This window comes from Loxodonta africana, chromosome 27, assembly GCF_030014295.1.
Source record: "Loxodonta africana isolate mLoxAfr1 chromosome 27, mLoxAfr1.hap2, whole genome shotgun sequence".
Classification (NCBI taxonomy): domain Eukaryota; kingdom Metazoa; phylum Chordata; class Mammalia; order Proboscidea; family Elephantidae; genus Loxodonta; species Loxodonta africana.
The window spans coordinates 10,191,084-10,211,794 of NC_087368.1; the positions used below are offsets into that span (position 1 = coordinate 10,191,084).

The following is a 20,711-nucleotide window of genomic DNA, read 5'->3' on the forward strand; positions in this document are numbered from 1 at the left end:
ACCCTATATGGAATCCCTGAGTGGTGCAAACAGTTAACTCGCTCTTATGTTAACCGTGAAAGGTTGGAGGTTCCAGTTTGCTCAGTCGTACCTTGGAAGAAAGGCCTGGCAGTTTATTTCAGAAATATCAGCCATTGAAAACCCCGTTAAGAATAATCAAACTCAAAGAAATTGAAGCATAAGGTTTATTCTGAGCAGTTATTCAGTGTGCATACAGGGAGACCATTCTGATTCCGAAAAAAGCAAATGGCTCCAAGTAGGCTAGTTACACTGAGGCCTGTAAAGAGAAGAGGAGGGAGAAGAATAGAAGATCAACCATTGGCCGATTTTAACATGATTGATTGAACCCCGCCCTCCCCCTTTTACTGAGATCAACTGATATCAGGTCACTAGGTGGTCTCTGGCCCTCCACTCACCTCCAGCCATGATACCTTTTGAAATGTGAATTAAGCAAGCCTAGCTTCCAAACGAGAAAGAAAAGATGAGCAACTTTGGGTGAAAAAAGTGCTGGCAGGGTTAATTTTTGGTCAGGAAGTTTTACAGTTAATATTTGGTTTCGTGGGTAAGAAAGACCTTAAAATCAAAGTAAGATGCCTGTTCCTGGTTTTTCTCTTTGACAAGCCAGCCTATGGAGCACAGCTCTGCTCTGACACACGTGGAGTCTACCATGGGTTGCCATCAACTGGACAGCAAGTGTTAAACCCACTATCTCCAAAACATCATTTCACTGTGTAATCAATATAAAAACAATTAAGGGGAGGTATTTTGCATTCTTTTTTGTACTTTAGTCTTATGGTGTGTTTCACACTTAAAGTATATCTCAGTTTGGGTAATCCCATTTCAGACGATCAGTAGCCATGTGTGGCTGGCAGCTGCAGTATTAGCACAGGTCTGGACCTGTGGTCAGCTACGATTTATGTTGTTTTCTCCTGAGAGCGGGGGCTGTGTTGTTACAGTTAGGTCCTTCCTGGTGCCTACCTGGCCGCATGCTCGCCCATCACTGGTATTGGTGAGTGTGAGTTGACAGAGGCCCATCTGGCAGGATGAGCACACAGGGTTGGGACTCCCAGGACCTGGAGTCTGTTCACAGCTCCACTTTGAACCAGCTACGCCATCTTGAGTCAGTCCCACGGTTTCTCAGAGCCACAGTTAGAACAGGGACATTAGACCATCATCTCTGGAGCCTTGCTGGTTCGGACATATCATAAGCTGACCTGTGGATCTGGGCAGGAAAGTACTGGGCACACTGGCCCCATCATGAGTGAGAACCGCTCTGTGAAAGGCCAAGGTTGGCTGTACCTGTCTCACGAGGGCAGGTTGCCATCTTTGCACCTGACTGAGAGCTGGCATGCTGACCTAGTCCGTTGGGTCCCAGACTGTAGAAATGACCCACCCAGCATTTGCAAGGACCTACTGCTGTTAGGCCTGTGGTGGACTGGGCACGTCGCAAGCCTTGGGGCGCTCATCTTTTGGTGGGGGGGTGATGGCCATGGGGAGCCACTGTGTTCCCTGAGGCCTCACAGAGGTTGTTTCTCATCCAGGCTCAGCTGGAAGCTCAGAAAGCCACGCAGGACTTCCAGAGGGCCACTGAGGTGCTCCGTGCTGCCAAGGAGACCATCTCCCTGGCCGAGCAGCGGCTGCTGGAGGATGACAAGCGGCAGTTCGACTCAGCCTGGCAGGAGATGCTGAATCATGCCACTCAGAGGGTATGAGTCACAGGCGCGCGCGTGGGGAGGGGGGGCATGTCTGTGCCTGTGTGCATGTGTCTCCCTGCATGTGTCTGTGTATCTGTGCACCTCTGGGTGTTTGTGTACCTGTGGGCGCCTGCCCGTGTGGGCACCTGCCAGTGTGGGCGTCTGCCTGTGTGGGCGTCTGCCTGTGTGGGCGTCTGCCTGTGTGGGCGTCTGCTGGCATGGGCGTCTGCCACGTGGGCACCTGCCAGTGTGGGCGTCTGCCAGTGTGGGTTCCTGCCCGTGGGTGGGGTGCATGAGTGCCCTGCATATCCCTCTTGTCATCTGACCCTGTCTCCCTGTGGGCTTGGGTGAGCTCTGTGTGTGGTGGTTTTGCCTAAGCAGAGGTGACAGACTCACAGGTCCATTGCCTAAAAACGTGGTCACAGTCACAGGCTGGCTGGGCCTGGTGCTGAGCCACATTCATGGATGGTAGTGGCCCAGTGACAGGCTGGCTGCTCCTCCCCTATCTTGCCCGATAATCCATGAAGGTGTTAACTATGGCCTTGGCTTCCCAGAGCGAATGGGTGGTTCTCCAGGGTGGGTCCCCACTGAGCCCCAGGGACAGGCTGGGTTTAGAATCCCAGAGGGAAGAGCCTGATGAACAGCCCAAACCACTTAGGGTGTGTGCTGCTGGTGGGAAGGTGGTGGTGGCGGTAGATTTGACCAGGACCTAATGGGCCCTCAGGCCTGGCTCCTGGGGCTGGGCTGGGACAGCCAGCAGGTGAGCAGGAAGAAGATGGTATGTAATCTTTACCTGCTACTTGACATGCTGGGTTATTGTTGGCTCTTTGCCAGCTACCATGACCTCCTCTCCCATCGCATTGCACAGAATGGGAATGGTAGGGACCGCTGCTTGGCTCAGTGGGACTTGGTTACCCCCGGCCCTGCCTAACTCCCTGGGTTTCCGAGGAGTCAGCAGAATGTTCCTGGATGTATCCCGCTCCTCTAGGCACGTTGCTGTTGAGTCGTGGTGGCTGTGGAGTCATTTTCGACTCACGGAACAGAGTAGAACGGCCTCGTAGGGTTTTCTAGCTGTAATCTTTATGGAAGCAGGTCACCAGGTCTTTTCTCCTGCGGAGCCACTGGGTGGGTTTGAACTGAACTGCCAACTTTTCCTTTAGTGCTTAACCCTTTGCGCCACCAGGGCGGCTTCCTCTAGGCATGACCCTGGGCTTCTCCTGGGATGCCCAGTCCTGTGTTCCCAGCATCCCTCAGTACCAGCCTGTTGGGTCCTTTGTCCCCACCACCGATGCCTATGTCTAGAACATGAGTGGCTGGAGAACCAGTGTAGGACTGTTTGCCATAGGGTGGGTGGGCGAGCTGACACATGGCTTCAGCAGGCCCAACTAAGGCCCTGGATGGAGGGGTGATGTACAGGGGGTAGGGGCTGCATATCTGGTCTTGGTAACTCCTTGAGGCTACCTATGGGGCTGGAATAGCAATGTCAGCAGTTAATATCAGCAGACTTTCCCTTTTCAGTGACACCAGCCGCAGTGGCTCAGTCCTGGGGGATCTGAGAATTAAAGATGGCTGTGAGCTTCCGTAAATAGACAGCCTGTCACGCAAATGACTTGAAGTCAAATCTGTGTTGACCTTATGCCACTTCTGAAGCCAGAGACCCTTTTGGTTTCCTGTGCTTTGTGGCCTTAAACCTCCTTCCCCCTGGTGGACATGATGCTCATAGAACTAAACCCAGGCAGGAAACAGATTTTCTGGGTCAGCTCATGAAAAAACAAAGCTTGGAAATTTACAAGCCAAAGCCTGAATGATGTGAATAGGACAGAAGAGAAAAAAAAAAAAAAAATTTTTTTTTCAGAGTATTTTCTTCCAAGAAATTAGCTAAAGGCCTGCCTTTCCTTTTTATCCTCTCTACTGAAGCCATAGAGTCTAGAGATCCAAATCAGCCTCTAAGAAATCATTTTAGAAGTCAATTAATCTGTTCTTTAAAAAATGAAAACATATTTCTGCTTTGGATATATATATTTTTTAAGTCCTGGAGTTCCAGTGGATGGTGGGTGATCTCAGGGTGGGATCCTGGGTCTTAGGGAAGGGGCCTCTGGAGACATCCACACTGTATACCAGGGGGCACCATTCACACCACTGTTTTGGGGATGATGCTTCTTGGAATTGTGCAGTGTACAACCTGTGGGGCTGGGATCACATGGTGCTGCAGGGTTCTGGTGGAGGCAACCTGATGTGTGCCCTTTCTAAGACCACCGAAGGGAGGGCCTATTCACTTGGTTTTCTTGGTCCTGGTGTAAAGGATACAGATTAGTAGGTATTCTGGGTGACAGACCAGGGGTTTCCACCCTGGGCTGCTGTTCTTCCCTGGCTTCCTTCCGAGTGGCACTGGCCTAAAATACTTCTCCTTGAACTGATGAGGGAGAATGGGAGTATAAAGCTGACATCAGCAAGAGGCAAAGCCTGTGCCAAAGCTTTCTGTACCCCTGAGTCATTGATAAACGTAGCCTACAGGAAGCACTTTCTCTGAATTTGGTAGATGATGCAGAATATAGTTCTTCGTGCATCTGGACACGCATACATTTGGCTTCAAAATAGTGTAGGTGGCTGTGAACCTCCAGCTGGATTTAGCATTTCCCCAAACAGGCTCATGTTGCCCTTTCCCAAAGCCTCATGGGGCTGGCATGTTTGGCTGGCTGCATGCTGCTTGATGAAGGGTCTAGAGATATGTCCTTGCCTTGTCTGATTTCTGGATGCTCCAGGAAGCCTCTTCAGAAGACAGCGTCATCTTACCTTCTTCCAAACAAAGTACTATTTACCCACTGCTGTCGAGTCAATTCCGACTCGTAGTGACCCTATAGAACAGAGTAGAGCTGCCCTATACAGTTTCCAGAGAGCGCCTGGTGGATTCGAGCTGCCAGCCTTTTGGTTAGCGGTTGTAGCTCTTAACCACTGCGCCACCAGGGTCTAGTAAAAGAAGATTCAGAGCTCGGAAAGGCCAAGGGCTGTCTTGGGGAGGGGGCAGGAGTTTGGGCTGCGTAATTTCCCCCAGGGACAGCGGGAGAACACTGGGGTCCCTATCCTTATTGCCCAAGACCATCGATGTGTCCCTCCCCAGCCCCCACAGGCTTCCTATGGTGGCATTGGCCAGCCACACTTAGAGCCACAGCTGACATATTAAGGAGAATATAAATGATGCCAGAAGCCCAGTTCTTTATTAGACCACATGTCACACCACCAACAGGGCAGAGGAAGGCTTCTGCGCTCAGTGCTGGGGGCGAGGAGGGCTTTGGGGGTCGCGCTGCCTGAGCCTGCAGTTAAGAGTGGCCACCCTGGGGACAGGGCTGTGTCCCTGCTGCTCGCTGTGGAGGGTTGGGCAGCAGAGGCCCCTCTAGCCTTTGTTAGGGAGGTGGTGTCTTTTCATCCCCTAGAGAGGAGGGCTGACGTCTGAGAGGGAGGAACTCGCTCCTCTGAGGTCTGCTGAGAGAGACCAGACAGAGGAAGGGGAATGTGATTCGGAAACGGAGAGGAGAGAACTGTTTATGAATGGCAGGCAGTAGGTGGCCCTGGAGAGAAAGGAACATAGTCAGCCTCTTGCCTGGTCCCTGGAGTGGAGATGGACTGGGTGGGTAGATGTGAGGCCTGGTCAGGGCTTTCCCCAATATTGGTGGCTAAGTACCGCCCCGTCCCGTATCATAGTGAGAAGCAGTCTTCTTGGGCTCCCCTCACCCCGGGACGGGATAAGAATCAGAAGACCATCTGAGCGAGCTCGTGGAGGTTCTGAGAAGGCAATGAAGCTGCCTTCCCCCGGGAAGTGGAGGAACCTGACTTTGGCTCTCCCTGCCTGCCAGGAGGGCCTTGTTCTGAGCGTTGTCTTAGGTGAGGGAGGAAAGAGCCAGCACTGTGTCTCTAGAAATGTGCCTCTGAAGTACTTTGTTGTTTTTGGCCATTGATTGTTGGTTTTTTAACTCATTTTTATTAACAGGTGTCTTAGTTTCCTAGTAGCTGCTATAATATAAATGCCACAAGTGGTAGCTTTGAAGAACGGAAATTTATTTGTTCACGGTTCTGGGGGCTAAAAGTCCAAAATCAAGTTCTCAGTTGTGCTGATTCATCCCTTGTTGGTAGCCTCTGCCTTCCTTGTTCCTTGACATCTGTCTCCCCCGTGTGTGAGTACATATGTGCGTGCGTGTGTATGTGTGTGTCTATTCTGGTCTTTTTATAACTCAGAAGTAATTAGGTTTAGAATCCACCCTACAATAGTATGACCTCATTAACATAACAAAAGAAAACCCCTGTTTCCAAACAGGGTCACATCCACGGGCATAAGGGCCAGGAAATCAACACATAATCTTTGGGAACACAATTCAGTCTGTAACAACAGGCTCAACAAAATGTCTCCATCAGAACTCTGGTCTCCTGGTCATGAGTTTTTCTGACCCTCAAAATTTGATATGAATGATTTGTATTTAATTGTGTAAATGTAAAGTTTGACCCCTCCGGATCGTGGATTCTTCTGTGCTCAGCCAACTAACCCAGGATACTTGGGTAGGGGGCAGACAGCTGAAATTACATTGCCTTGTTGTCTTGATAGCTGTTATGCCAGGTTTTGCTACGTCTTACTGTTTGGGTTCTTCCAGTTTCTTGATGTCTCATAAGTGCCCACCGGTGATATTTGGTCTGTTGTCTGCCCTTCAGCCCTTGCGCCCAGGAGGGAGCAGGAGGAGCGCATGGCAGCTACTTAAAACCCTAGGAGGCCCAAACAAAAGAAAGCAGACATCAACTGAATCAGAAAATTTTTCAGTATTTTCTCTGATTTTCCTTTTTTCCGTGTTTTCTCTCCCCCTCTTGCCACCCCAATTTGGTTATTTAATCTTACCTGACAAAGCTTTTTCAAAATAAGTCAATAGGGAAAAAAAAATAGAACTAAATTTATTTGGCAGTCAGTTTAATCTGTCTTAGTCTGCCCACTAATTTTCTGAGGAAATTGTTTTTTAAATGATAAAAGTAATGACAGAGGACTGTTCTGGGTGGGGCTGGGCTGACCTCTGCTGTTGTTTGAAGGTCATGGAGGCGGAGCAGACCAAGACCAGAAGTGAGCTGGTGCACAAGGAGACAGCGGCCAGGTACAATGCCGCCATGGGCCGCATGCGGCAGCTGGAGAAGAAGCTCAAGAGAGCCATCAACAAGTCCAAGTGAGTCTGGGCACAGCCTCCTCTCGGGCAGCGGCATTGTCACCCCCCACCCCGTACCTCCTCTACCTGTTGTGTGCCATATACTTAGGGAACAGCCTGAGCAAGTCCTTGACACAGACCCCAGGGCCTGATTGGAGCCCCTGCCCAGGCGCCCTCTGCCCTGTAAGGTTCTACATGACCGCCCAAGTCAGAGGCAGGAGGGTGCTGAGGGGTGGGACTGTTCTGGGTATGACTGACTTGGGAGATACAGGAAAGCAAATGGTTGTGTGGCCCATTGGCTGAGGCCTGGCAGGCACTGTTTACCCAATAAGCAAGGTACTCACAATGTGGTGAAACCCAGGTGAAATCTGCACTACAGATTCGTAAGTAAACGCAATTAAGCCGTGCGTACCTTGCTTACTGTAAGCTGGTGTATACCGTGCTTACTGGTTAATCCACCCCTGTGTCTGGGGCTGGGCTCTGGGAGACGCAGGAGGTGCCCTTGGCTCTGCAGCTAGCAGTTTGTGCAAGATCTTGCCCCTCAGTTTACCTGTCAGCATAATGGGGGTGAACACATATACAGTGGGTCAACAGCTAATGAAATGCCGCAGACTCGTTTCAGTGGAGTTTTTTTTCAGACTTTTACATAATTTTACACAGTCATGATCATGATGAGCAAACAACTTGTATGTCCTCTCTTGGGGACAAGCCATCCGCTTCATTCACAATTGCTGGGCCTCCAAGCAGAAGGGGCAGGACTGGGGATGACCCAGACCCAGCAGGTGCAGATGACCCCGGAGCCCACAGCAGGGGCGTGTGGGCAGTACTACTAGATTTCTGCCAGGCAGCCAGGGGGCCAGGCAGTGGGAGCTTGGCAGAGGCCTAGCCCTCCTCCAGGTGAGGGGAAGAGGTGCTGCTGACTCAATGGGGAAGACCTTGGATCTTCAAGGAAGACTTTGGTCTCCCTGTGCTCTGTAGCACCCCCCAGTATCTTCCACCAGTCTTATCCCCATTGATTTCTGTCCACCTTCCTCCTACTCACACACACACACACAGGCCCTCCACTCACCACTGCACACACATACATACCCATTCTTCAATTATCCTTGTTTAAGAAAAAAAAAATGCCTTGTGATCAGATTCTGTGAACCTTCCAGGACCCCACACTTGGGAGAGTGTAGGGACGGATCCTAACAGCCTTGGGTGGCTCCTTCCTGCCTGCAGGATGAAATGTACATCTGTGCTTTCCCTGTGCCCACCCCACCTCCCCACTCTTGCTCTGGCCACTTACCTGTTCCCTAGCCATGGCATGATCTCGCCCCACCTCTCCTTGTCTCTCAGCATGCGGGCTGATGTCTGCTCCCTTTGGTCACTGGAAGCCACTGTGAAGCCCACCCCCTTCCCACTTTCCAGATTTTCTATACCTGCTGACGGTGGTTCTTCAGTGTCCTCGTTATCCAACTAGATCCTCAGGGTGTGGGACTCGGGAGCCTCGTGGAGGATGGGCAGCTAAAGAATAAGGCACTCATCTGCTGTTAATGCTCAAACCCCAAGGCTCCTAAAGCAAGCCGGGCTCTCTGCTGGATGACCCGAATCCAGGGGACTTGTCGAGTGTTTGTGTTTCTTGTCCTCTCTTGTGCTCATGACCTGGTTGGGTCTGCAGACTAGTTGGTGCTGGGTGCTGAATCAGACTGTCCAGGAGGACCAACAGGAGACCCCTCCTTTGGTGACCCTGCTGGGCTAAGTGAGGGGAGGCGTGATGCTGGTCAACCTCAGCAGAAGAGGATGGGTGTTTGAGCAGCCCCCTTCCCCCAGCCTCACTGCTCTTCATCCTTAGAGAGCCAACCTCTTTGGGAGAAGTGACTTGGGCCACCTTAGCTGCTCGGCCCTCCCGGTGTGGCTTTGAGCAGTGCACAGGTGTGCATGCATGTGTGTGTGTATCTTGAGATGGGCCTCCCATCTGTGTGGCCCTGGGCTAAGCCCAGCAGCTCTGTCTGGCATCAGTGTCTGTCGGGTCTCACCTTCACCTCACTGCCTTGTCAGAGTTACTAAACCCTGGAGGGATGACAGGGCCAGCTGTTGCCAGCACCTCTGCTGCCCCCTGGGGCTTTATTGTGGTCACTGTATTACGTTGCCCTTATAACGGTTTTTCCTCCCATCTTTTACAGGCCGTATTTTGAACTCAAGGCAAAGTACTACGTGCAACTTGAGGTATGTATGGATTTGGCTTGGTCACTGATGGAATTATTTTCTGTCCCACTTTTTTATGTAGTATGCTTTCAGATATGGAGCCCTGGTGGTGTAGTGGTTAATGCGCTCAGCTGCTAACTGAAAGGTCAGTGGTTTGAACCCACCAGCCACTCCGTAGGAGAAAGATGTGACAGTCTGCTTCCATAAAGATTACAGCCTAGGAGACCCTATAGGTGTCCTGGAGGGTCACTATGCATTGGAATTGATTGGACAGGAGTGGGTTTTACTTGCTATAAGAGGAAGTTGGAGAGAGACACATTTTTTCCTGCGTTTTTAGGCTGCAGGTGGTCTTGGTTGGTGTCTCTGAAGCTAAACCTGCCCTTCAGTCACTGTATTGTACTAGGGCAATGGTTCGCCAACTGTGATCCCAGGACCAGTAGCATTAGCATCACCTGGGAACATTTTAGAAATGAAGATTCTGGGGCTCCATCCAGCGCCCACTGAATCAGAAACTCTGGTGATAGGGCCCAGCAACCTGTGCTTTAGCAAGCCTTCCAGGTGACTCTGATATACACTGAAACTCAAAGCCAGACCCATTGGCGTTGAGTCGATCTAGCTCATAGCGACCCTATAGGACAGATTAGAACTGACCCACAGTGTTTTGAAGGCTGTAAATCTTTACAGAAGCAGACTGCCATGTCTTTCTTCTGTGGAGTGGCTGTGGTTTTGAACCGCTGACCTTTCAGTTAGCAGCTGAGTGCTTTAACCACTGTGCCGCCAGGGCTCCTTTTGATGCACACTAAGCTTGAGAACTGCTGCACTGGGGACCAGATGGCTAGATTGTGTATTCACTGAGGTGTTTGTGTGTGTGAGGGGGCTTATTCCCCGAGCAGTAGTTTCTGGATCTTACAGCTTGAGTTTGTCACCCTGGATGGGGTTGGGTGAGGAGGGAGGCGGTGGCTAAATTTACCTGGTAGATTGATAGCTGAGATGTGAATAGAGAAATCAGGGCGTAGGTTCTCAGTCATGTCTTGGGAAATTGTTAGAAATAGACCGATGGGCAGATGTGCTTAAAACTGTCATTTGAAAACCCTCGTAAGGCCTGTAGGGGGAGCCTTCACTTACTGAGCCTCCTGTTCCCACCAGCAACTGAAGAAGACTGTGGACGACCTGCAGGCCAAACTGGCCCTGGCAAAGGGCGAGTACAAGACGGCCCTGAAGAACCTGGAGATGATCTCAGATGAGATCCATGAGCGGCGGCGCTCCAGTGCCATGGGGCCCCGGGGCTGCGGTGTCGGGGCGGAGGGCAGCAGCACATCCGCGGAGGACCTGTCAGGGAGCAAACCTGAGCCAGATGCCGTTTCTGGTGAGCAAGTGGGGAGGTCACACACAGCCTGTGTGGGTCAGGCCAGGTCTGCCTCTAGGGCTGCCTCATTCCAGGGTCACCCCATCTCTGGCCATCACTAAGGGTCTCAGCTAAGCAGGCCTGGGGGCCATTTCCATTTGTATGTTTCATGAACACTGTGTCCACCAAGATATTACTAATACTCCTCAAAGTCAATTCTGTGGTCAGGTAAGTTTGGAAAATGATATACTTTCACACCTGAGATTCAAGACTCTTGAGAAGCCCTGTAGGAAAGAAGAGTTGTCTAAAAATAGAGACTTTGGAATTGGATTTGATTCCAGTACTGGCCTTCCCATCATTACTGGTGCATGATACGGGTAAGGGCTTAACCTTAACCTTGTACCTCAGTTTCCTCACCTATAAAATGGAGAGTATGACAGTACTTAAAACTGACTCATAGAGACCCTGTAAGACAGAGAACAACTGCCCCAGTGTTTCCAAGGCTGTGATCGTCACAGAAGCAGACTGCCACATCTTTCTCTGGCGGAGTGGCTGGTGGGTTCAAACTCTTGACCTTCCCTTAGCAGCTGAGTGCTTTAACCACTGCACCACGAGGGCTCCTTATGACAGTACCTACTACCCACTGTGGAGAGTGGTGGTTAGGATTAAATGAAATATTACCTGGCATCCAGTAAGTACTCAGCAAATGGTGGCGTTCATTGGTATCTGACCATGGAGACCTTTTTCCTCGCCCTCCCAGGGCCGCCCCATGGAAAACTGATAAAGAGTGTGACTTGACTCCCTCCTTTAAGTAATCAAGAAAATTCCTCCAGCAGTCTTTACACACTTCCTTTTCCTTTCCAGTGGAATCATCCCTGTTGGCTCTTTCTCAAACTCCTTCCCCAGGAGCTCTTTAATTCACTCAACAGACATTTAAATGCCAGGCCCAAGATAAAGGAAAAGCAAACTATAACTCGAACAACAACTGTGTGTGTTTTCATATACATTGTCTCAGATACCCTATAGGGAGAGGAACATGAAGCTCAGAGAGGCTGAGTAACTTGGCCAAGGCCACAGAGCAAGCAGTGAAGGCAGGATTTGCACTCGGGTCTGAGCCCATTTTCTGCCCCAGTATTGCAGTACTTCTAATTTGTGGTCATCTTCTATGGAATGCATAGCCCTGGTGGCACAGTGGTTAAGAGCTTGGCTGCTAACCAAAAGGTCCGCAGTTCAAATCCACCAGCCGCTCCTTAGTAACTCTCTGGGGCAGTTCTACTCTGTTCTATAGGGTCGCTATGAGTCAGACTAGACAACACCGGGTTTGGTTCGGTTCGGTTTTCTATGGAATGCTACAGGCTCTTTTTTAAAGATAAGGGAGGGAGAAAGGGGAGCAGGTGAGGAAAGCTCTAATAACTGGGATCCGATGTAGGCTGAGGAGAAATAGTTAAAGGCTGAAGAGGTGTTAAAACCATGGGAATGACGTTTCCCTGGGCCTTGGTAATTCTGGTCCACAGAATAAGGCACAAGCTACAGAGCATTGTTAAAGCATTTTGTCCTCTTGTGGCAATAGTGATGTAGGAAGGAGCCTGGCGGCCCAGTGGTTAAGTGCTTAGCTGCTAACTGAAAGGTTGGCGGTCTGAACCCGCCCAGCAGCTCCACGGGAGAAAGACCTGGTGACCTGCTCCTGTAAAGATCACAGCCTAACAAACCCTATGGGGGTGGTTCTTCTCTGTCAGAGGGTTGCTATGAGTTGAAAATTGACTTGATGGCACCTAACAACAAGTGATGTAGGTAGGCTCTGAGTGTGTCTTTTATGGGATCAGAAGTGACCTGGAAGATAACAAAGTTTATAGCATATATTCCATGCAGGGCTGTTGCTCCCAGCAGCCCTTGCCTCTACTGCTCTGGAAGAAGGAAGCCCTTAAGTCTGACCGGCTTTGCTTGGGATGCATTGCATAGGGCCGACCCCTCTTCTCTGCGTGTGTGGATGTGTTTGGAGGACTAGGGTAGAGAAGAGGTCCTGATCTGTGACTGAATTAATCTCCTACCTTATAGGCTGTGTCTGGCTGATCAGAGGCACTGACTTCTAGGGCGGGGGCTAGAAAGCTGTTGTGAGCCCCTGAATAGCTATGGGCTCCAGCTGCTTGCCTCAAGCTGCTTCCTTACAGGCTCGGGAGGGGTCCCGTTCCTTTTATGAAGGCACCCACCGTGGCCGATCCTGCAGTCCCTCCTTGCTGCCTAGCAGCCTGCGAGCAGCATTCTCTCTTTGGAGATGTTTAAGGAGCTAAAACAAGCTGCTGTTGATGTTGACTCCTGGCGACCCCGTATGTGTTAGAGTACAAAGTACACTATAGGGTTTTCAGTGGCTGATTCTTTCAGAAGGTTGCCAGGACGTTCTTCTGAGGTGCTTCTGGGTGAATACGAACCTCCAACCTTTGGTTAGCAGCCGAGCATGTTAACTGTTTGTTGTCAGACTCCATGTGACGGGTTTTCTCTCATCCTAGTGGCCTCAGAGGCCTTTGAAGATGACACCTGCAGCAACTTTGTGTCTGAAGATGACTCGGAAACCCAGTCTGTGTCCAGCTTTAGTTCAGGACCAACAAGCCCATGTGAGATGCCTGACCAGTTCCCTGCGGTTGCGAGGCCTGGCAGCCTGGACCTGCCCAGCCCCATGTCCCTATCAGAGTTTGGGATAACATTCCCAGTGCTGGGCCCTCGCAGTGAATGCAGTGGGGCCTCCTCCCCTGAATGCGAGGTAGAACGAGGTGAGTTGCAACCTTCCCCCAGCCCTGCCCCAACCACATGACTCACTGCCCGGCCAGTCAGATCTTTTCACTCTTCTACACCTTTCCCAGGGCTCAGGGCCCCAGGGCCGCATTATTGTCTGCGGTGTGCTGTCAGCGCTGCTCGTCCTGATGGGCTCACAGTGCTTTCTGGGGCCTCTGGCTCCACTCCTGACTAGCAGAGCTTAGGTTCTGGGTCTCCTCAGAACAGCCCTCTTGGCAAGCACTGGTTGTGGAGGTCTGTTTTCCAGATGAGTGCCACAGACTTTGCCCTTAGGATTCTAAGAGAAGGAATGTGGATGGTGCCTTGAGAACTAATAGATCTGTGAGGGAGACCTCCCTCTGATGTGCAAGGCTGGGCAACACTGGGAGAGTCTAAGGGCTGAGCTGGATAATTAGTTTGGGCCCAAATGACTCTTGGAATTGTCAGTACTCACTTGGTAATCTTTCTATTTCTACAGGAGACAGGGCAGAAGGGGCAGAGAATAAAACAAGCGACAAAGCCAACAACCGGGGTCTTGGCAGCAGCAGCAGTGGTGGCGGCGGCGGCAAGAGCCAAAGCATCGCTGCTACCGAGGGCCAGGCCTTGGAGAAGCGGATGAAGCAGCTCTCCCTCCAGCGCTCCAAAGGGAGAGACGGAATCTTTGCCAACATAAAAATGGTGCAGATCGGCTGATCCACCCAGGGCCCGGGCCACATGCTATCAATATTTATACATCAAACTGTGTGGAGGACATTGTGCCAATAATCATTTAATATATGCCAAATCTTACGCGTTTACTCTCAACTGCACTAATGAAGTTTCGGTGACCCTGAGGTCTGAAGATTCTTCCTAAAAGCTCTTGGGCTGGTTTTTCAGAGTGGAGGAGCTGTTACAGGTGGATTTGTGACCGGGCTCACCGCCTTTGTGGAACGTTCCCTGTAACGACATGGTGGAAGCACTGACTTGTTCTTACGAAAGAACCTGAGCCAGGAAGGGGGCTGGGAGGCTAAGCCAAACGGGTCGACAGCTTGCTTCTCATTGCCTTCTCTCACCCTCAGTTCGTTTGGGAAGCTGGGGAGGTGCCCTCCTTTATGTCCCAGGAGAGCGACATGAAATCTTTAAAACTCAAGTACTCAAAGCACACCTTCTCTACCCTTTGAAGGCTAAAAAAACAAAAAAAATCTAAGAATTGGATATTTAGGCCAAGAACACAATTTTCATCACCTCTGGTGTGGCGGGGGTGCTTTTTGAAAAGCGTATGTGCTGGGACACCCACCTAGACGCTTTTACAAACATTTTCTAGAAGGGTTACCATGAGCTGCACTTTTTAGGAGGGGAAAGGTGAACACCAGTGTGGGGTAGGGGGTGAGGGTGGCAGGGACATAGCGTAGAAGTGGGCCTGTGGCTGTGGGGGAGAGGTTCCACAGCATCAACCTTACCCGACCAGCCAGGGAACTCGTTCTCAGAGAAGTGCATGAGAAGAACGGTTGCCACTGTTATATCTAGACTGCCAAGGTGTTAATTTCTCTGTAGGTTGTAACTTTAAAAATAAATTATTTAAGGGTTATGCTGCGCTAGTATTCCTTAGAGGAAACTGTTCCTTAAAAGCTAGGAAAGGCAGTAGGCATGTGCCGGCAAAGGCTGTTAAACAGAAGCAATGGAGTCTGTTATGCTAATAGTAGTAAGCGTTAGGGCAGCTTTTCTTTCATGTTTTCATGGTTACACATATTTAGAGCACTGTATTTTATTTGTCCTTTTTGTTAAGAAAATCTAGCATTTCTAAAAGAAAAAAAGAGCCACCTCCCCATTTCAAGTTGTCTGTTAATTTTCACAGCTTGTATATTTTTGTCATTTGTAAATCTCTTCATACTGTAGTGATTTGTCCTTTTTTATTGACTGACACAGTATCCTGATTACCAGGTTATTTTGTACTTGATACCTTGAGTGTAATAAAAACAGCTTGAGAAAATGTCTTCCTGTGACTTCAAATGAGAAATCCCGAAGTTGCATGAACCTTCTATTCTAGGCGACCGTCTTACCGTAAGAAAAAGCATGGAATTCATGGTGATTTGTTTCAGTTAAGGTCCTGGATCCTAAGAATTTAAGCCCCTGTTACCAAGGTTTGAATTAGCATTCTGCCTTTGCTGCTACTGAAGCCGAACAGCGAGGAACCACGGTGGCAGGGAAGCAGAGGTAAGGCAGTTACGGGAGGAGAGGCTGCGCGTTGCCATCTCCCGGGGAGCTTCAGGAGCTTCAGAAACTCTGCTGTCTGGGTCTGACCCCAGAGACTGCCTTCACTGACCTGGGGTACACTTGGGCACGGGACCGCTAAGGCTCCCCGGGTGATTCTAATGTGCTGCTGTGGGTCCTTTTCTAGGGAAAATGATCTGAGTGCTCGAGTTTTCATCTGGGCACATCAGATTCAAGCGTGCTGTGGGAAAAAAGTGAACGGCTAGCCAACAATTATGGTTAAAAAAAGACATTGATCCAGAAAACAGAACCATTTACGGTATCAAATATAGGTGTTTTACCTTCAGTTAACAGTTCATCTAGAAAAGTTCACAAAGAAGCCCCTTTTGGTATAGTTAAGTATAAGAGAGGGACTGCACAGTGTACTAGGATTCCAGTGACCCTATTTTCAGTCCATTCAGTTCTGAAAATCTCCTTGCATGGTGACTTCTACTCTGAAGACACACTTTCTTGAATTACCGTTAGCAAAACCTATTCCCTGCAATTGAAGCATCACTCATTTTTTCCACTCGAGGAAAAACGTCTATAAAAACAGCCAAACTTGGCATGGTTTAAAGTTGCTATGGTGTTTCTCAAACTGTATGATCTCTAGGCCTGTTTCTAAAGTTGTAGGTCAGAAATTACTGTACCTGTATTTTTTTCAGCTGTTTTGAAGGTAAAAAGGAGAAATATACATGTTGGGCACACAGTAATCAATCAGTAACACAGGGTCGCTATGAGTCCAAAATGACTCGACGGCATCTAACAGACAGCCGCTAATGACCATAAACATCGTATCTGCCGCCTGAATGTCCTCTGGTGAAGTGTCTGTTCACATCCTTGGCCCATTTTGTGACTGGCTGTTTGTCTTTTATTGTTGAGGTGAAGTTTTCTATATATTGTAGAGATTAAAGTTTTATCAGATACTTTGGTGTCAAAAGATTTTTTCCAAGTCTGCAGGTTCTCTTTTTACTCTCTTGGAAGTCTTTTGATGAGGATAAGTATTTTTTAGGAGGTCCCAGCTGTCTGGTTTATCTTCTGGAATTTGTGCTGCTTTAGTTATGCTTGATATTCTGTTTATGCCATAAACAGGGGCCCCCAGCATTGCCCCTGTGTTTTCTTTCACGGTCTTTATCGTTTTAGGTTTTACATTTAAGTCTTTGATCCATTTTGAGTTAGTTTTTGTGTATGGTGTGAGGTACGGATCTGTTTCATTTTTCTGCAAATGGATATTAAGTTTTGCCAGCACCATTTTTTGAAAAGACCCTCTCTTCCCCAATTAATGGACTTTAACCCTTTGTTGAAGATCAGCTCTCCATAGGTGGATGGATTTACTTCTGGGTTCTCAGTTCTGCACCATTGGTCTATGTTGTTGTACCAGTACCAGGCTATATTGACTACTGTGGCTGTAGAGTAGGTTCTGAGATTGGGTACGGTGAGTTCTCCTACTTTGTTCTTCTTCAATAATGCTTTACGTATCTGCTGGTTCTTTCCTTTCCATAAAGTTAGTTTTTCCATAAAGAATGTTGTTAGAATCAGGATTGCATTGTATCTATAGCTTGCTTGGGGTAGTATTGACATTTTCGTAAATTTAAGTTTTCCTATACATGAGCATGGTATGTTTTTCCATTTATGAAGGTCACTTTGGTTTCCTGCAGTAGTGTTTTATAGTTTTCTTCATATAAGTCTTTTATGGTTTCCAAGGAGCCTGGTTGATTTTAACTGCCAAACTTTTGGTTAGCAACCAAGTTCTTAACCACTGCACCACCAGGGCTCCTTTATGCTCCTAGTTAGAGTTATTCCTATTTTATCTTTTTGGGGGGTGATTATAAATGGCATTGTTTTCCTGATTTCCTTTCTGGAGTTAGTGTAGAGGAATCTTATGTTGATCTTGTACCTTGCTATTTTGGTGAACCCTTTATTTGTTCCAGTAGCTTTCTTATGGATTCTCCGGGATTTTTGTTTTTTTGTACTTTAGATGAAAGTTTACAGAGCAAACTACCTTCTCATTAAACAGTACATGTATTGTTTTTATGACATCAGTTAACAACCCCACAACATAAACTAACACTCCCTTCTCGACCTTGGGTTCCCCGTTACCAGCTTTCCTGTCCCCTCCTACCTTCGAGCCCTTGCCCCTGGGCTGGTGTGCCCCTTTAGTCTTGTTTTGTTTTATGGGCCTAATCTTTGGCTGACGAGTGAAACCTCAGGAGTGACTTCATTATTGCACTAAAACGGTGTCCGGGGGCCATACTTTCAGGGTTTCTCCAGTTTGTTAGGCCAGTAAGTTTTTTTGTGTGTATGTTAGAATTTTGTTCTACATTTTTCTCCAGCTTTGTCTGGGACCTTCTATTGGGACCCTGTCAGAGCAGTCAGTGGTGGTAGCCAGGCACCATCTAGTTGTACCAGACTCAGTCTGGTGGAGGCCGTGGTAGTTGTGGCCCCATTAGTCCTTTGGACAAATCTTTCCCTTGTATCTTTAGTTTTCTTCACTGTTCCTTGTTCCCAAAGGGGTGAGACCAGTGGAGTATCTTAAATGGCTGCTCACAGGCTTTTAAGACCCCAGATGCTACTCAGAATGTAAAACATTTTCTTTATAAGCTATGTTATGCCAATTGAGCTAGATGGTCCCCGAGATCATGGTCCCCACAGACCTCAGCCCAGCAATTCCATCCCTCAGGGAGTTTGGATGTGCCTATGGAGCTTCCATGACCTTGCCTTGGACAAGTTATGCTGGCTTTCCCAGTATTGTACAGTATCTTACCCTTCACCAATGTTACCACTTACCTATTGTCTATTTTTCATTTCCACCCCCACCCTCTCGTAACCATCAAAGATTCTTTTTGTGTGTAAACCTTTCCATGAATTTTTGTAGTAATGGTCTCATACAATATTTGTCCTTTTGTGATTGACATTCCACTCAGCATGATGCCCTTCAGATTCATCCATGTTGTGAGATGCTTTGCAGATTCATCATTGTTCTTTATCATTTTGTACTACTCCACTGTGTATAGGTACCATAGTTTGTTTATCCATTCATCTATTGATGGGCATCTAGGCTGCTTCCATCTTTTTGCTATTGTGAACAATGCTGCAGTGAACATGGGTGTGCGTACGTCTATTTGTGTGACGACTCTCTACTTCTCTAGGATATATTCCTAAGAGTGGGATTGCTGGATCATATGGTATTTCTATTTCTAGCTTTCTAAGGAAGTGCCATATCATTTCTCAAAATGGTTGTATCATTTTGCATTCCCACGAGCAGTGCATAAGAGTTCCAGTCTCCCTGCAGCCTTTCCAACATTTGTTATTTCCTGTTTTTTTGATTTACGCCAGTAATACTGGCGTGAGATGGTATCTCACTGTGGTTTTGATTTGCATTTCTTTAATGGCTAATGATCACAAGCATTCCCTCGTGTCTGTCAGCCGCTTGAATGTCTTCTTTGGTGAAGTGTCTGTTCATTTCCTTTGCCCATTTTTTAACTGGATTTTTTTTTTTTTGGGTGTAGAGATGTTGGATTTCCCTGTAGATTTTAGAGATTAGGCCTTTGTTGGATTTGTAATAGAAATTTTTTCCCAGTCTGCAAGTTCTCTTTATACTCTTTTGGTGAAGCCTTTTGAGGAGCATTGTTTAATTTTTAGAAGATCTCTGGGATTTTTTATGTATAGGATCTTGTTGTCTGTGAACAGGGATAGTTTTACTTCTTCCTTACCTATTTTTATGCCCTTTATTTCCCATTCTTATTGCTGTAGCTAGGACTTCCAGTACGATGTTGAGTAAGAGTGGTGATGAAGGGTATCCTTGTTGGGTTCCCATTCTCAGGGGGAATGCTTTCAGTCTCTCTCTGTTGAAAATAATGTTGGCTGTTGGTTTTATGTATATGACCTTAATTACGTTGAGGAATTTTCCTTCTATTCCTATTTTGGTAAGAGTTTTTATCATGAATGGGTGTCAGACTTTATCAAATGACTTTTCAGCATTGAGATGATCATGTGATTCTTTTCCTTTGTTTTATTTATGTGGTGGATTACATTGATTTTCCAGTGTTGAAGCATCCTTGCATACCTGGTATGAATCCTACTTGGTCATGATATATATATATATATATATATGTATGTTGTTGGATTCTATTGGCTAAAATTTTGTTGAGAATTTTTGCATCAATGTTCATGGGGAATATTATTCTCTAATTTTCTTTTTTAGTAGTGTCTTTTCCTGGCTTTAGTATCAGGGTTATGCTAGCTTCATTGAATGAATTCGAGAGTATTCCTTTGTTTTCCATGTTCTGGAATAGTTTGAGTTGTACTGGTGTCAATTCTTCTCTGAATGTTTGGTAGAATTCTCCAGTAAGACTGACAGGGCCAGGGCTTTTTTGTTGTTGTTGGTGGTAGTTTTTCTTTCGTTATGGGTCTATTCAGATTTTTTACCTTAATTTGTGTTAGTCTAGGTAAGTAGTGTGTTTGTAAGAATTTGCCCATTTCCTCTAGGTTTTCATATCTGTTGGAATATAATTTTTCATAGTACTTTGTTATGATCCCTTTTATTTCAGATGGTTCTGTTGTAATGTCATCTATCTACTTTTTTTTTCTTCTGTCAGTTTGGCCAGTAGTTTGTTGATTTTACTGATCCTTTCAAAGAACCAGCTCTTAGTCTTGTTTTGACTGTTTTTCTGTTTCCTGCTTCATTTATTTCTGCTCTAATCTTTATTATTTCCTTTCTTCTGGCGGCTGTGGGTTTATTTTACTGCTCTTTTTCTATTTGAGTTGTATTGTTAAGGTGCTGTTTGAGTAGTATCATTACAGTGTTGATTTTGGCCCTTTCTTCTTCTTTGATGTGTGTTCACTGTTATAAATTGACCACTGAGCACTGCCTTTTGTTGTGTCCTAAAGGTTTTGGTATGTTTTGTTTTCATTCGTGTTTGATTCTAGGAATTTGATTTTTAATTTCTTTTACCCAATGGTTTTTAAGTATGTTGTTCAGTATTTAATTTTTTCCCTTGTTTTTACTGTTATTGATTTCTAATTTTATACCACTGTAATCTGAGAAGATGCTTTGTATTATCTCAATATTTTTGAATTTATTGAGGCTTACTTTGTGGCCTAGAATATGATCTACTCTAGAGAATGAGCCATGTGCACGGCAGAACGTATACTGTGCTGAGTGCTCTGTTTATGTGTATGAGGTCAAGCCGGCTGTATGTGTTATCTAGATCTTCCGAATCTTTGTTTAGTTTCATTCTAGCTTTTCTTTGTTGAAAGTGGTGTGTGAAAGTCTCTTATGATTACTGTAAGACCTCCTTTTTTCCATTTCTG

General features: G+C 47.3%; 1 protein-coding gene across 2 annotated transcripts in view; it reads left to right on the forward strand.

The window, feature by feature from the left end:
• SH3BP5 (SH3 domain binding protein 5) overlaps positions 1 to 17,248 on the forward strand; it is an 82,471-nt gene extending 65,223 nt beyond the window's left edge. Inside the window, exons 4-9 of one of the 2 annotated variants that reach the window (XM_003420927.4) lie at positions 1,542 to 1,706; positions 6,759 to 6,889; positions 9,037 to 9,079; positions 10,205 to 10,424; positions 12,908 to 13,168; positions 13,648 to 17,244. In XM_003420927.4, the coding sequence (XP_003420975.1) occupies positions 1,542 to 1,706; positions 6,759 to 6,889; positions 9,037 to 9,079; positions 10,205 to 10,424; positions 12,908 to 13,168; positions 13,648 to 13,862 (1,035 nt within the window). In that variant the 3' untranslated portion in view covers positions 13,863 to 17,244. Of the gene's footprint in view, positions 1 to 1,541; positions 1,707 to 6,758; positions 6,890 to 9,036; positions 9,080 to 10,204; positions 10,425 to 12,907; positions 13,169 to 13,647 lie in introns of both variants that reach the window. The other variant, XM_023540032.2, reaches the window with a different exon arrangement.
• The last annotated feature ends 3,463 nt before the right edge of the window (positions 17,249 to 20,711 follow it).